At 34.2% G+C, this 16758-nt stretch overlaps 1 protein-coding gene across 8 annotated transcripts in view; it reads left to right on the top strand.

Moving 5' to 3' along the window:
• The window catches only part of LOC108134983 (zwei Ig domain protein zig-8), a 75763-nt gene that overhangs the window by 47505 nt on the left and 11500 nt on the right, over nucleotides 1-16758 (top strand). Inside the window, exon 5 of one of the 8 annotated variants that reach the window (XM_041708094.1) lies at nucleotides 4696-4745. The exons of 6 other annotated variants lie outside the window; for them this stretch is intronic. In XM_041708094.1, coding sequence (XP_041564028.1) covers nucleotides 4696-4745 — 50 coding nt within the window. Of the gene's footprint in view, nucleotides 1-4695; nucleotides 4746-16758 lie in introns of those variants that run through there. One more of the 8 variants, XM_041708119.1, reaches the window with a different exon arrangement.

The raw sequence follows: 16758 nt of genomic DNA, 5'->3' as shown, positions 1-16758 counted from the left end.
GCTATAAATAAATAGTTATTACATATACCATGCTTAAAATATTAAATGTATTACCTGTACGATTTTTGTAGAGAGAAATTCATCAGTTGTTAAAAAAAGCCGCTTATTAAAAATGTAATTCTCCTGAATGAGTCCTTTCGATTTTTCATCATTAGAAAGCATCAATGCATTCTTGCTTGTGCCTAATAATTCTTTGTAAGTCATTATCAAAACATTTTTGTTCAAATTTAGCTTGGGGCTAATTTGCTCTTTTAGGTAAATTTTAGGGGTTTCATTTTTATATTTTAGTGTTTTATAAGGAAATCGGAAGGTTTTAGAGACATGGCTTGTCAAGTTATAAGTCGCAACTTTTTTCCCATTGTGTCCAGCTTTTGTTTGGTTTTCTTTCCTTACATTTTCAAGCAGCCTTGTGGAGATACCATCTCCCTGAATATTAAAAAAAAATTACATTTTATTTTAAATTACAATAATGTGTTTAACTATTTTTACGTTTTTTTTTAAATTAAGTCCTCAGCCTTACCACAAAATTTATATTTGGTATGGTTGTTAAAATATAAAACAACAAGAAAAAAGCAAGCTATGTCAAGCCGAAGTTTATATACCCTTGCAGCTATTGCAAAAATAAAAAAAAACATAATTTAAGCATCTGAATTTCGAATTAAATGAGTACTCATTAAAACGAATAGAAGCTATGATCATTTTCACCCAACTAAACTATTTATATGTCAAAAAGAATTACAAACAAAAATTTAAAATTAGAGAATATACAATTTCGATTAATTTATTTTTTTAATATTTCAATTGTTCCGATGGGAGTTATTATGCTATAGTCGTTCGATCCGGCACGTTCTGAATGATATACTACCTGCAACGAAAGATACGTTTTGGGAAAGATTTATTTAGATAGATTTAAAATTGAGAGACTAGTTTGCGTAGAAACGGTCGGACAGACGGAAATACGGACGGATGGACATGGCTAGATCGACTCTCCTAGTGATGCTGATCAAGAATATATATACTTTATAGGGTCGGAAATGCTTCCTTCACTGCGTTGCAAACTTCTGACTGAAATTATAATATCCTCTGCAAGGGTATAAAAACGAGAAATTAGGTTTAATCCGGAAATAAATGTGGTAAATAAATGCCATTAAAAGCTGTTCGTCAGCTCAAATTCTGTAGAAATAGAGGTCAAGACGTGAAACAAAGCACCCATAAGTTTTGTTTTACTTATAGAATATTACTTTTTAATTAATACTTAGTTTTAAGTTAAGTTAGGTGATAGCCAGATAAGGATGTATCCATTGGCGAATAAATGAATAAATAAATGAATAAATACACAAAAGTTTGGTTTTATTCATAAAATGATGGAAAACTAAATGCAAATCTAAAGAAAAACATATATGTAAACTAATGAAATGGAATGTCCACTCTTTAAAATATCTTAAATCAAAACATTTAATGTTGTACCACAAATACAACGCGTTACAAACGAAAATTAAGTGTTCAGTAGAGATATAAAATCTCTATTAACATTATTTTGAGCAGATAAGCCCGCACCTTTTACAAAGTTTTATTTTGTTGTCCTGTGTAATTTTTCAATAAAAGTTACAAAATTGTGATAGTGTTTTATAAGCTTAAAAAGGCTACTTTCGTGATTTTTAATTTAAGTATCTTAAAAAAAAGAAAAAAAGCAAAATTCGGCAAGTCGATGTTTATATACCATTGCAGCTATTGCAAAAACGAAATATTCTTTAAAATGTCTAAATTTCGATTTATATTCATATATGTTTAAAAACATTGAAGCTATGATGATTTTCAGCTAAATTATTTGATCGTTCCTATGGCAGCTATTTGATATAGTTTTCCGAAATGAATAAAATTAAAAGCGTAATTGTTCCCTTGGGAGCTATATGATATAGTCGTCCGATTTTGATCATATTTAAACCGTAATTCTAGAATAATAAAATAATACTAAACAAGAAAGAAAGCAAACTTCGGCCAGCCGAAGTTCATATACCCTTGCAGCTATCGCAAGAATTAAATATTTTTGAAAACATTAAAATTATTATTTACTTGCGTATATGTTTAAAAACATTGAAGCTATGACGATTTGCAGCTTAATTATTTGATTGTTCTTTTATATATTTTTATCATTTGTATGGGAGCTATATGATATAGTCGTCCGATTTTGATGAAATTTTAACCATAATTCTGAAATATTTAACCATTGCTATATGTCGAAGAACTAAAAAAATAATTAAAAAACAGCAAAGTTATAATTTTTTTTCATTTATTTTTCCGATTGTTCCTATGGGAGCTATATGCTATAGTCGTCCGATTTTGATGAAATTTTAACCATAATTCTGAAATATTTAACCATTGCTTTATGTCGAAGGACAAAGCAAAAAATTGAAAAACAGCAAAGTTATAATTTTTTTTCAATTATTTTTCCGATTGTTCCTATGGGAGCTATATGCTATAGTCGACCGATTTTGATGAAATTTAAACCATAATTCTGAAATATTTAACCATTGCTATATGTCGAAGAACTAAACAAAAAATTAAAAAACAGCAAAGTTATAATTTTTTTTTTCAATTATTTTTCCGATTGTTCCTATGGGAGCTATATGCTATAGTCCTCCGATCCGGCTCGTTCCGACTTATATACTACCTGCAATAGAAAGACAACTTTTGGGAAAGTTTCATGCAGATAGCTTTAAAACTGAGAGACTAGTTTGCATATAAACGGACGGACAGACGGACAGACGGACGGACAGACGGACGGACAGACGGACGGACAGACGGACGGACAGACGGACGGACAGACGGACATGGCTAGATCGACTCTACTAGTGATGCTGATCAAGAATATATATACTTTATAGGGTCGGAAACGTCTCCTTCACTGCGTTGCAAACTTCTGACTGAAATTATAATACCCTCTGCAAGGGTATAAAAAAAGCAAAGTTATAATTTTTTTAATTTCTTTTTCGATGGTTCCTATGGGAGCTATATGCTAAAGTCGTCCGATCCGGCTCGTTATGATATACCTGTAATAGAAGACACCTTTTGGGAAAGTTTCATGCAGATAGCTTTAAAGCTGAGAGACTAGTTTTCGTAGAAACGGACGGACGGACGGGCAAATGGACAGACGGATATGGCTAGATTGACTCTCCTACTGTCATAAATTCAATATTTTAGTATTCGTTATATTTAAAATAAACGTAGGTCGTTTTGTTTACTTAATGTTCTTATCAATGTTTGTTTTCATCCACAATGCGTGCGCAACTAATAATTTTGCTTAAATTCTTGCCATGAAAGACAGCGTCGAAGTCTCAAATAGCCATACCCTTCTGCGCATACTCATAAAGCAGAAATCTAGTCTTAAAAGTCTTAACGCTCATAGTCTGCCAATAAAAATCGAAGAGCTTAGCTATATGTTTGTAAACTCTGGTGTAGATATCATATGTGTTTCCGTGACGTGGTTTGTAGTACATAGTATTAGTCACAAAAGTGACATGGAATCATTAAAATTGTTTAGCTTTGTTTTCCAACACATTTCAGCAAAACATATGCTCTTTGTTAGATGTCTTCTTTGTTGCTGACATTAAGAAAGTATGTTTGCACGACCAACTTATTGTGCCTTCGATCTCAAAACATGACCTAATATATTTGACCTTCAACTTTTACCTGCAATACAATGACGAAAAGATAATATTTTGAGACTTTAAGAACATCGACTATGACTTGCTCATGACCGTTATCGATAATTGCAACTGGAATAATATTTATAATATTATACAACAGTAGACCAGCAGCTTTCACAGCTTCAAAACAACAGCAGCTCCACTGAGAAAAAAACTGTTCTCAACAGTCTCGATTTCAGTATTTCCGTGCTCAATAGTAGGCCGAGAGCGAAATTAACAAAATCAAGGAAAAGTTTTCTGAGATCGAGAAAGCTGTATTTAACACAGAGTATTCTCGATTTGAGAATAAGTCTTCTCGGCTTCAAGAATAACCCTTTCTTAAAATCAAAACTAATTTTCAATTGGAAACGAAAGAACATGCTTTGATTCAAGAACCTACTTGTTCTCGAAACCGAGAAGACATATTCTCAAACTGAGAATGCTTAGTCTCAAAAAAGCATTCTCGATCTGACAAAATTTCTTCTTGATATTGAGCACGGAAATACTGAAATTAAGATTGCTGAGAACGGTTTTTTTCTCAGTGAATACACCAGATCCCATAAACTGTTTGAATGGTTCATTCTTTTTATTTTGACCACATTTTACATTGGTTAGTTAACTTCAATTGTTATCACTTAATTATATTTTAGCCTCATCGTTTTTTATCAATTTTTTAAATTACACTTGTGCGTTTTTCTGCAAGAGAACAGTCTTTCACGAAATAGTACTCGTAATTATCAGCTTTCATAACAGCAATTCAAGGCAGCCGAGATAAACACCGGCATCTAAAAAATATAATTAAACACTTTAAAAAATTTTATATTCATAAGCAATAAAATATGACTAAAATTATGCGAAGCGTAGCGTTGCTACAAAAAAATATATATATGAATAAATTTCAATTTACTCTCTAACTCGTGCTTAAGTAAAACGAAAATTTTCTTTTTTGTTTTTTTTTAATTCTTATTCAATTACGAACTGCAAATGCTTGCAACAACGTCAATCAAAGACAAAACATAACCTCGCGCCGCGGAAGAAAATGGTAAAGGAAATTAGCAGGTACGAAGAATACTACTCTCCCAATTTTTATCTCACTCAATTTTTTTTAACTTTGAGACTAATTTCTTCTGGATTTTGAAAAGATAAGCAAAATGTTTTTTGAAAATACAAAATCACGAATAATTAAAAAAATTTCTTCTCAATTCCAAGAATGAAAAAGTGAGAAGCGAAAATACTTAAATAGAGCAAATTTCCTCTTGGGTTTTTCGTTCTTTACTGGGTTATGATAAAAATATGAATATTATGTGTTATAATATATTTTATAATATTTCAGCATACATTTTAAACAAGTCATAAATAATAAAATACTTTATATATTTTTGTAAAGGTAAATTGAACAAATATAAAAATCCGCATTTTATGTTTAAATGTTATTTTAATTATGTATAATAATTTTAAATTTTAATTTTACCAATATCTTGGATTATAACGAATTGTTTAAAGACAATTACAATTGTTAAAGAAAATTAAAATAACACTGCGAACCATTAAAAAATAAATCAACCAAAGATCACTAAACATAACATTTAAAACAAGTTTCCTAAAAGCCCGCTCCCCTTAAAAGCAATCGTCGGTAGGGTATGCAGGCACCAACCGCTCGCAAAACATCGACAAGAACTGATTTAGTTTGAAGTTTTCTCAACCACTGAAGAGCAGTCGGTGTTTCAAGTGACACGACTGCGATATGCCCTGTTCCCATCTCAGTGGACTGATTTCTATAAATTCGAATACATACATATATGTAAAACATTTTACTGCTACCACTGATTTGAATTTGTAAACAAAAATAAAATGTATGCTGAATTTTTAAAATAATATATTATAAAATATAATATTCATATTTTTATCATAACCCAATAGTAAATACGACTATATTCTTAGGGTACCAAGTTTGAAAAATGGCAAAAGACAAAATATTTATGATGCGCCGAAATGAAATAAACGCACACATGCTCCCGTGTATGAGAATGCATGATCACGCATACATACAAAGACGAATTCAAGCGCAGGGAAGCCTTCTTCAAAAAGCGCCTCTCTGCCAGTGCTGCCAGATTTTGAGAGATAAAATAAGCTAGATTGAAGAAAAAAATAAGCTAAAATAAGCTAAAAATTAAAAAAATTAAGCTAAAAATAAGCTAACCATGGAAAACATTAAAATAGTTGATTTTTTACTTTTATTGATATTATATTTATATAGCTATTAGAGCAAAGAAATAATTTCATCGACTTCATCATTCGATTCCATATATTTAGCGGATGAGCTGACTAAAGCGAGGTATTTCGTTGGAAGTATGTAGTCATGGCAACATTTGCCATGACGTCGCAGTCCCTATCTATAACATAAAAAAAAAATACTTTGTATATTTTAAATAATTTAAAATTTCAAAAACAAACCTTATTCTTAAAATTGCGTTCAAGTTTTTTAAATTCATTTTGTTGCGCAACTTTGTTTTGACCATGTTCATTTGGCTGAATACCCTCTCAACCGCAGCATTCGACCATGGCAGTGAAAGAATGTGCAAAGCAAATAACGCCAGTTGCTCGAAAGCTTTGTTTTGGCCAGCATCCTTATACATCAAAACTTCTGACCAAAACTCTATAGTTATTTCCTTTTTTTCCCAATTAATAAGGTGGATTTTTCCAAATTGGGATACTATTTCATCAATATTTTCATATTTGAAATGTTCCAACAACGAAATAATTTTATCTGGCGTTATATTTGCTTGTAGCATATTGCCAACGGCGAAAATATCCATTTGTTTTAGTACTTCAATGTCCAAATTATCGATAAAAACTACCAAAAATTATAATACAATCGAAAAAAAAAAAATTTTTTGTTATAAATTTTTTTAAGCCGAAATAAGCTAAATGAAATTTGAAATAAGCCAGATTTTAAGCTATATGCATTTCAAGTATTTTTCAAGCTATTTCATTTTAAAATATGCTAAATCTAGCTTGAAATAAGATAAAATGGCAACAATTCTCTCTGCATAGAGTAATAATGTAATAGTTTCCTACTCTATGGTCTGCTCTTCTACTGAAGAAAGAAAAATTTGTTTCTCGACTTTCACATCTTCTTATGTGCTCTCTTAGGGCCTAGTTACACTTGGGTTGCTTCATTGCGTCATTGTGTCTATGACTAGACGCAGTCTTTTTTACGTAGGTTTTGTATAGGCAGATAGAGATGAGGAAAAAGTGCGCCGAAGTGCTTTATTCTCTAAAATCTTGTTTTATACCGATATTTACTTGGAACTTTCTTAGATTAGAGGTGGAGAAACACCGATGAAAACATCGATGCATCGATGTTTTTAAAAATTTTGGGAGCATCGATGTTTTTTGGCGACCATCGATATTTTTTTTAAATGAAGCTCAATATGTATTAAGGTAGTATATAGTTCTTAAATTGAATTATAGGTGGTGGTGTAGGAAACGGCGGTGGATCTTTAGTCATGGATAAATGGTTTTTGTCTACTATTACTAGAATTCAAAAATTTAACACTAAGGGGAGACCCTGTTTGCAACAGAGATCCATCCACCATCTGTTGAACGGAAGGTCCATAAGATTTTGCCATTCCAAAAATTTAAACTAAGGAGAGACCCTTAAAACCTATTTCCACAGAGATCCATCCACCATCCGTTAAACGGAAGGTACATAAGGTTTTGCTATTCCAAAAATTTAAACTAAGGGGAGACCATTATAGCCTATTTCCACAGAGATCCATTCACTATTCGTTGAACGAATGGACCTTCAATAAGGTTTTGCCATTCAAAAATTTCCTAATTAGTCCGCCGTTGAAATTTGCCGGACTTTTGGCGGACTAATTTATGCGATGTTTCTGCGGTGCAACCCTCTTTCTACGCAGTCCATACCTGAAAAAAGTGAAACTTCGGTTTTCACTAAGCTCATCCACTTTCCGATTTCGCTTAATCTGAAAAGCTGTGACTCATCAAAAAAAACAAAGAAGGTTGACCTGTTGACCTGTTCAACTCATACGTTAGGGACATTTCATCTTTCAAGATTACTGTCCCAAACGAGCTCTTTGTAGTCATATGATCTGGCGAGTTTAGGTGGTAAAAGAGTTCGAAGCTAAGACAAACAAGAATGAACGCTATAGTCAAGTTCCCGTTACTCAACCAACAAACTCCAACCTAAGTATTTCCGAAGTTTAGGTGGCGTCATCTGTCAAACTGCGTAGCCAACACTAAAAGCTAGGTGCGTTTTCTATTTAACAAATGTTCTAATCCTTTAGCACCAAGACAAAAAACACAGTAATATTAGTTTTAGATTTGAATTATTATTTTATAATCTCTTAACGACACACTACACATGCACAGGAATATTGGAAACGGAAAGAGACAGATACATATGGGACCAGATTATAGGTCTGATCAAATACTCAATTCAGTGTTGTTTTATGTTATTTTTGACAACAGAATAGGGCTATTCATCACGCCCCCTCAAAAACAACATTTTATAACGTTTAACAAAACTTAAACTTGAAATCCTTTCAACAGAAGCAAATATTTCATCATAATCGACTTGGTACTTTGCACTTTAAGTAAACCATCGCGTAACAAGTTTTTCTTTATATATTGTATTGGAATTCCTAGTTCATTATATCTTCTTATTTTAAGGTCTTTTCATTAAAAACTTTATGAAAAAAAACTTTACATAAATTTATATCGCCTTCACTGTAGGATATCTTTGCTTTCTCCTTAATCTCTCACTTCTTCTATTTATATCTTCACTATCCTTACTGATGTTATCAATATCACCAATCATAACTGGATTAATCCCATTATTATTATTGTACTAGGCTGCTTAGAATTTTTAAACTCCGTACTTTCATTCGGGAAAGTTTTACTCTCACACTCCTTACTTTCATTCGAAAATTCCTTACATTCATTTGGGAATATTTTGTTTTTTCTTTTCTTACTGTGCTTTAGCCCAGATAAACCCATATCTCTCTCAGCGGAAAAATAATTTTAATTTGTGGTCTATTTAGCTTAAAATGAAGTAAGAAAAACATCCTTTAACTCAAAAACAAAAAAAATTATTAAATTGTTGACTTTTGAAGGCGTCCTATATGTAGGACACTGGGTACATAGGGTATGATAATAAAAATGTACACTTTAGTGTGAAAATCAACAAAGCACTTGGTGTGTAGTCCCACATCGCATTTTTTCCATCGTGTAGTGGTTTTTTGATGACATTCGGCACATCTTGTTTGCCGATCTTGAACTATGACAAGATGATCAATACGATCATATCGTAAATCAGGTACCTGTAGAGGTCCCGGACGGCTTTTTTGAAAGTTTTTGTTTTGTTGCGGAAGCATTGTGGCTATGACTGGCCTGAAACCTAGCTGGTCGAGACTACCTCCTCATTGCCGATGTAAATGCCAACTGTTTTGAAGGGCCATGTCAATACAATGTACCAAAAGCGGGCAGTACCTTTTCTTTCCTCTGACTGACGATCTGTAGAGGCTTATATTTTGGTCCGATCTATCCACGCCTCCCATATTTGCATTATACAGGTTAATAAGGTGTGGTTGCTCAACTTGCACGATCTTCTCTTCTTTTCGAGAATAGCGTTGAACCTCTTAAAAAATAAACATCGTAGTTAGGTTAGTTACTGTTGTCCTATATGTAGGACACCTAGTTACACCCGCTTGAATTATCCACAATTTACAAAAATCATAATTATAAATATATTAATTTGGAAAAAGACACATTCAACTTTAATTAAAAAACAAACACGAATTGTTTTTTGCACTTTATGGCTATTGAATTTGCTTACCTTTCGAAGCGTACCACTTGATTTTGCATTTTCGGAATTTCACAATATTCAACGCGGGGAAACACACTATTTGAATGCAACAATCCGAATGAATGCTCAATCACATCATTGTGCACTAGTTACTGAACGAAAAATAACTTTTGTCTACTGCGTTGGCATGCGTGGGTTAGGATTTTCGGACGTGACGCGGGTGTCCTACATGTAGGACAGTAGCTGCATCTGGGTTAGGAGAAATTTATCACACTCCTTACTTGTTTTCGGGGATTCTTTATGCTTTATGTTTCTTACTATATTTCAGAAATTTAATTTCATCTTTAGCAGCTCTAAAAATAAACATATTGGTTTCATCAACAACATCGTGCAACAATAAATTTTTTATTATCAAAATCCCATTATTGAAAACCATTTGGATCATAACCAACAAGAATGCTCTTGTAAGATTTTTAATTGAAATTTCTTTTTCTATTTTTATTGTGTACGTAAACAGTTGAACCAATTTCTTTTAAGAGTAAAATAGGCTTTCTGTTGTGCCACATTTCATAAGTCGTTTTTTCATTTTCACTAAGGGCTCTATTTGGAATTCTATTGGATAGATAAGTTGCAGTTAGGACAGCTTCACCCCAGAAGTTTTTATCTCAATTTGCCCCATTAAGCAGGACACGAGCTTTTTCAGTAAGCGTTCTTATCATTCGTTCTGAAACCCCATTTTGCTGCAAAATCGTTGAAAATATTAATAATAATATTAATCTGAATTGTGCTTGATTAAAAAGGATACACAATAATGTATAAATTGGTCTACAAATATTACATAGTAATTTTTATCATTTATTTTTGAGGGTGTAATTGGACGACAAACATCTGAATGAACTACAAAAAAGGGGCATTTTAATAGACTTTATCTTAGAATTTGTTAAATGGCAACCTGGCTTGTTTTCCATTTAAACAGGCTTCACAAATTTCATCGGACATTTCAAGTTTATTAATAAGACTGCTGTCACAAAATAATTTCTTTCTTCTTGTTTCCAATAAATTCCCATTGCTTATATGTCCAATCCTCTCATGCCATAATCGAGAACTGTTTTTGTTTTGTACATTTGCTGTATATTCTTGAATCTCAATAATCGGTATATTTTTTAACATATGTACCTCTTAAAGTCGCTTCACAGATATAAGATTTCCTGCAGCCTCCTTGCAGTACATGACATCTTCCAGTGTTATATCGTGTCCGTTGAAAAGCCCACAATTCCCCGCTTGGTAGGGTAGATACATAAATGATCCTTGTTTGGCGATCTTGAGTGGATACTCCAGATCCACACTGTCAGTAAACAGGCACTCATCGTTTATCAGATGCTCAGGCTCTCCAAAATCGAGAATAAATCCACACTTATTCGTTTTTGAATTTGTTTTAACCTAGCTGCGACGTGGTGACTTGAGCTTGTTTATTTTCATTATTATTTACATAATTATATAATTATAATACTTTTATAATGATAACAATCAGTACCACTTCAACCTCCGAAGAGACAAGTCGTATTAGAACAGCATCGATCCCGCGTCTGCAAAAAACCCATTGAGCTTATCAGCAAAACTTGAAAAACAAATATTAAGCACAAAACAAAACAAAAAAAGACAAAAACAAAAAACACACCATTTCTTACCACTCGGGCGTAAGCCCTTTACAAGCAACCATGCACGAGCCACCAGACATAGCAAAATACACTACGAGATCGTATCAACTAGGAGAACCCAAATTTATCGTTATTAAAAGTAAAAATGAATGCTCATTTAAAACCGTTTCACCTTTCATCATTGAGAAATCTGTGGACTTTGCCTGCGGAGGAAGAGTTGATTCTGTGAAAAAAACCAGAGACGGCGGACTTTTGATAAAAACAAAAAACAACACACAAACCACAAAACTACTAAAACTTACCAAAATCGGAGATATGGAAATAACAGCAACCGAACACAAAACACTTAATTTTTCAAAAGGCGTTATCTACTGTAATGACCTTAGATACATAGACGAAGAAACAATCATCCGCGAACTAAAACCACAGAAAGTAATTGAAGTCAAAAAAATAATGAAGAGACAAAACACCAACAATAACACCAACACCAACAACTACAGCAACACCAACAACAACAACAACAACACCAACAACAACACCAACAACAACAACAACCTAACAGAAACCGGACTCATAATAATTACGTTTGAAACCCATCAACTCCCTGAAATACTGCGAGTCGGGTATGAATCCGTTCGCGTACGCAACTACATCCCTCTCCCAATGCGTTGCAGAAAGTGCCTCCGCTTCGGACACCCTGCACCCATATGCAAGAGCACCGAAAAATGTTTAAACTGCTCAGATGAAAAACACACCAGCGAAGGAGAACTTTGCAAAAACGACAAAAAATGCCTAAATTGCGCAAACAATCCGGAAATTGACTCACAACACAGCCCTTTGGACCGCAAATGCCCCACATTCCTTAAACAACAAGAACTCACTGCCATAAAAACCACCGAAAAAGTCGATCATAGAACTGCTCTGGGTATATACTTTGAGCGACACGGATACAAAACAAGAAACTCTTATGCAAACACACTTACAAACACCACAACCACAATAGGAACCCGATCCCCAAATACACTCACATCAACATCTTCAAATGCACAAACTACATCCACATCCTGCGATCACAACCAAGCAAACACACCAACCTCATCTGCATCAATCAAAACAACACCGGCACCGAAAAAAACTCTCCAAAACCACAACCAACACGACCAAGACGACACCGAAGACATGGAAACGGACAACATGAACCCCACCAAAATAACAACCGCATACGGATCTCAACTCACAAAGGACCTTAAACTAAAACTCTTCCCTAAAGATAAGTCAAACCCTCTATGTACTAACTTTAAACCAACTAAATCAAAAGCCAAATCCTCTAACAAAAACAAACATACCACTAACAGCGACAGCGAATCGGTTTAAAAACCACAGATCTCCCCTACTTTAAGGTTCAACCTTAGAACTTCTTACACTACTAGAATGTCACTAATTTTAATTCAATGGAATATCCAAGGATATTCAAACAACTATAATAATCTCCTAATCCTGATTAAAAAATACTCCCCGCATATCATTACACTTCAAGAAACACACATACAATACACTAAAAATATTCCAACTCCAATAAATTACACACTACTAACAAACATAGCCACCAATAGATTTGGAGGCGTAGCGCTATTAATACACAAGTCAATTCAATATTCAATAGTAAACATTCCAAACGACCTTGAAGCTCTAGCAATACACATAAAATCTAAGAAGAACATGCACATAAAGACAACATACATTGCCCCAAACAGAACCGTCACAAACCAAATGCTTGAAGACACTTTGTACAACAACCAAACACCATCACTAATTCTAGGAGACTTTAACGGATGGCACCCTGCCTGGGGTTCCCCGAAAACTAATTCTCGAGGAAAAACAATACAACAATTTATTGACAACACACAGCTAATCTTACTAAATGACAAATCCCCCACACACTTCTCAACACACAACACATACACGCATTTCGACCTTTCTCTTTGCTCAGCAACACTTGCCCCACACGCCAAGTGGGAAATACTTCATGATCTCCACGGCAGCGACCATTTTCCGATAGTTATCTCTATATTCCCTCCAAACACGATTAACAAATTTTCAAAACCATTTTTTATATTAAAAAAAGCCAACTGGGAGCAATACGAGACTCTCACACACAATAATAACGAATTATTCCCCACTTCACTAAACGTCAACAAAGAAGCCGCACAACTTAACAAAATTATATTACATAGCGCAAACATTTCCATCCCACAAACCTCAGTAAACACAAAGCCCTACAAGGTTCCCTGGTGGAACAAAAGACTAGCACAGTTTAAAAAAGAAAAACAATTAGCTTGGAAAGCACTTAATCGCAACATTAACCTTACAAATGTTATAAACTACAGACGCTTAAACGCCAAGTACAGGTTTGAAATTAAAAAAGAAAAAGCGAAGCTTCCATCTCCTTTACATCCACCATTCAACCAGAAACTCCTTCATCCAAAATATGGAGCAACATAAGGCGCTTCTGCGGTCTTAACCCAAGCAAACAAATACACGCCATACTTAATCCCAAAAACGACATAACAACAACAGATACTCTCGAAATAGCCAACTCCTTCTCGCAACACTTCTCAAAGCTCTCAAGCGACCTAAACTTCTCAGACGAATTCCGTAATAACAAATATAAAATCAACACAACCAACTATACACCGACCACAACAGCCAAAACTATCGATGAAAACATAACTCACCTTGAACTAATTGCAGCACTACAAACACTTAGAGGATCCACTCCAGGATTAAACAGAATTTCTTACGAAATGATTCGCAACAGCTCGCTTACCACAAAAAACAGAATAAAAAACCTCTTTAACCAAATTTTCGACAGCCACATACCTCAAGCCTACAAAATAAGCTTAGTCATACCGATTCTTAAACCAAAAACTGACAAAACGAACATCTCGTCATACAGACCCATTTCCCTCAACTGCTGTCTAGCAAAAACACTAGACAAAATCATAGCGAAAAGACTATGGTGGTTTGTGACCCACAACCAACTTTTAAATACAAACCAATTCGGCTTTAAAAAAGGCAAATCGACTTCGGATAGTCTCCTATACGTAGACCATCTTATAACGAAGTCGAAGAGGCACACCTCCCTCGTCACTCTGGACTTTTCAAGAGCCTTTGATCGAGTAGGTGTGCACACTATAATTGATCAACTCCAGGAATGGAAAACAGGCCCAAAAATAATCAATTATGTAAAAAATTTCATGCTCAAACGAAAAATAATTGTCAGAGTCGGTCCGCACATGTCTAATTCACTCCCATTATCCAATGGTATCCCACAAGGATCACCTATATCGGTAATCCTATTTCTCATCGCATACAATAAGCTCTCAAACGTAATATCTTTACACAGAGAAATTAAATTTAGCGCATACGCCGATGATTTTTTCCTGATAATAAATTTCAAAAACAACAAAAACCTTAATTTCAACCTAGACAATTTATTACATGACATAAGCAGCTGGTGCTCATACTCAGGAGCATCTCTATCCTTAGCTAAATGCCAACACCTCCATATTTGCAAAAAACACAATTGCACTAGCACCATAAGCTGTAGCAACACACCAATACAACAAGTACCTGCACTCAAAATCTTAGGGATAACCATAAACAGTAAATACAAATGGGACACACACATAAAATCACTTCTTCCATCACTACACCAAAAATTGAATATTATAAAATGCCTCTCCAACCTCAAATTCAATTGTAACACACAAACACTACTCCACGTCGCGAAAGCAACAGTCATAGCAAAAATGGAATATGGCCTGTTCTTATACGGACAGGCTCCGAAAAGCGTGCTAAACAAATTAAAAACACCCTTTAACACTGCAATTCGTCTAGCCCTTGGCGCCTACCGAACCACGCCCATAAATAACTTACTATACGAAGCCAACATCCTCCCATTAGAGCAAAAACGAGACCTTCAAACAGCCAAACTTACAAAAACCTTATTTTCTCGAAAGATACACCAATACACAAACTTGTCAAACAAAGAAAATCAAAAAAGAACCCATCAACCATAGACCGCACAATAAACCTTTGTCAAGCACTAAACCTACCGTACGAACCAGTTAAACTACACAAATACCAGCCACCTTGGGATCTCCCAAACCTCATAGACACAACATTTAGAGCGCACAAGAAACAAACCACACCACCAGATACATACAGGAAACTATACGAACACACCAAAGACAGCCATAAAACACACAAATTCATATTTACGGACGGATCAAAAATGAACTCCACTATATCATATGCAATCACAACAGATACTTATATTATTAAATATGGTATCCTACCCCCATACTCATCAGTACTCTCCGCAGAAATAATAGCCATATTAGTAGCAATCGACCAAATCAAAAACACAAGGGGAAAGTTCATGATCTGCTCTGACTCTCTCTCAGCAATTGACGCCATAAGAAACCCAAACAACAACAATTTTTACTCCAACAAAATCAGATCAATTCTTACAAAACTAGCCCCAAAAATTAAAATATTGTGGATCCCTGGTCATGTAGGCATAGCAGGCAACGAGCTAGCCGACCAAACAGCCAAATCGACAAGCAACATGCCCCTTATTTACACCCCAAACATTAATTTAACAGACATAAACAGACACCTAAAACTAGAATTCCTAACAAGAAACAAACTAAACATAGAACACTGCAATCAATGGTACAAAAACATTAACAAAGACAAGTCAAACATCGACAATTATTGCAGAGCCTTCCATCCCAAATCGAGCAGACTCGATCAAATTAAAATAACACGCCTTAGACTAGGCCACACAAAACTAACACACGAGCACTACTTTAATCAAAACCAAACCTCACCCTGCCCCTTCTGCCAAGGCGACAATACCATACCCCACCTATTAAACTCATGCTCATCACTCCTCCCTACTAAACTATCTATCTTCAAAAATGCAAACCCACTAAATCTCCTTAGCGAACTCAACCCTGATAACTTAGAAAAAATCCTAATTTTCTTAAAAACTTCAAACCTATACCACAAAATTTAAAAATACACAAAATGTACATAAATAAAATTTACCAACTAAATAGCCTAAATGCAACGAACAACATGTAATTAAATAGACCTAATATCGTTAACCTTAAAAGCCGAAGGCCTTGCTGCCAGCGCTTTACCAACTAAGTTAGTCTAGTTTTGTAAACTTCTCTATCTTTAATAATAATAATAAAAATAATGATAACAATCTTTTTTTATGTGTTCCTGCCTATGACAGTGATGACATTTTATTTTTTAGCTTTTCCCTTAAATATTTTTTTGGTTTAGTCACAATATTTTTAAATGAGTTATTTTTAAAGTTAGCATTATAACTATTATTATTTGGAACAAATGCTTTCATGACTTTTCTACTTGTGTCTAAGCCGTCATTTTTAATTTTTATTTCACGGTCAAGCAATCTATTTTTCACAAATGCCAATGTGTTAATAGCTGTAATCACTCCATTGTAGGATGATGGCAGTGTGAGCAACAAGTGCGAAACTTTATCCAT

Source organism: Drosophila elegans, unplaced genomic scaffold, assembly GCF_018152505.1.
Source record: "Drosophila elegans isolate 14027-0461.03 unplaced genomic scaffold, ASM1815250v1 contig_119, whole genome shotgun sequence".
Taxonomy (NCBI): domain Eukaryota; kingdom Metazoa; phylum Arthropoda; class Insecta; order Diptera; family Drosophilidae; genus Drosophila; species Drosophila elegans.
The sequence above is the reverse complement of the archived record's forward strand: the minus strand, read 5'-3'. Positions and strand labels throughout refer to the sequence as shown.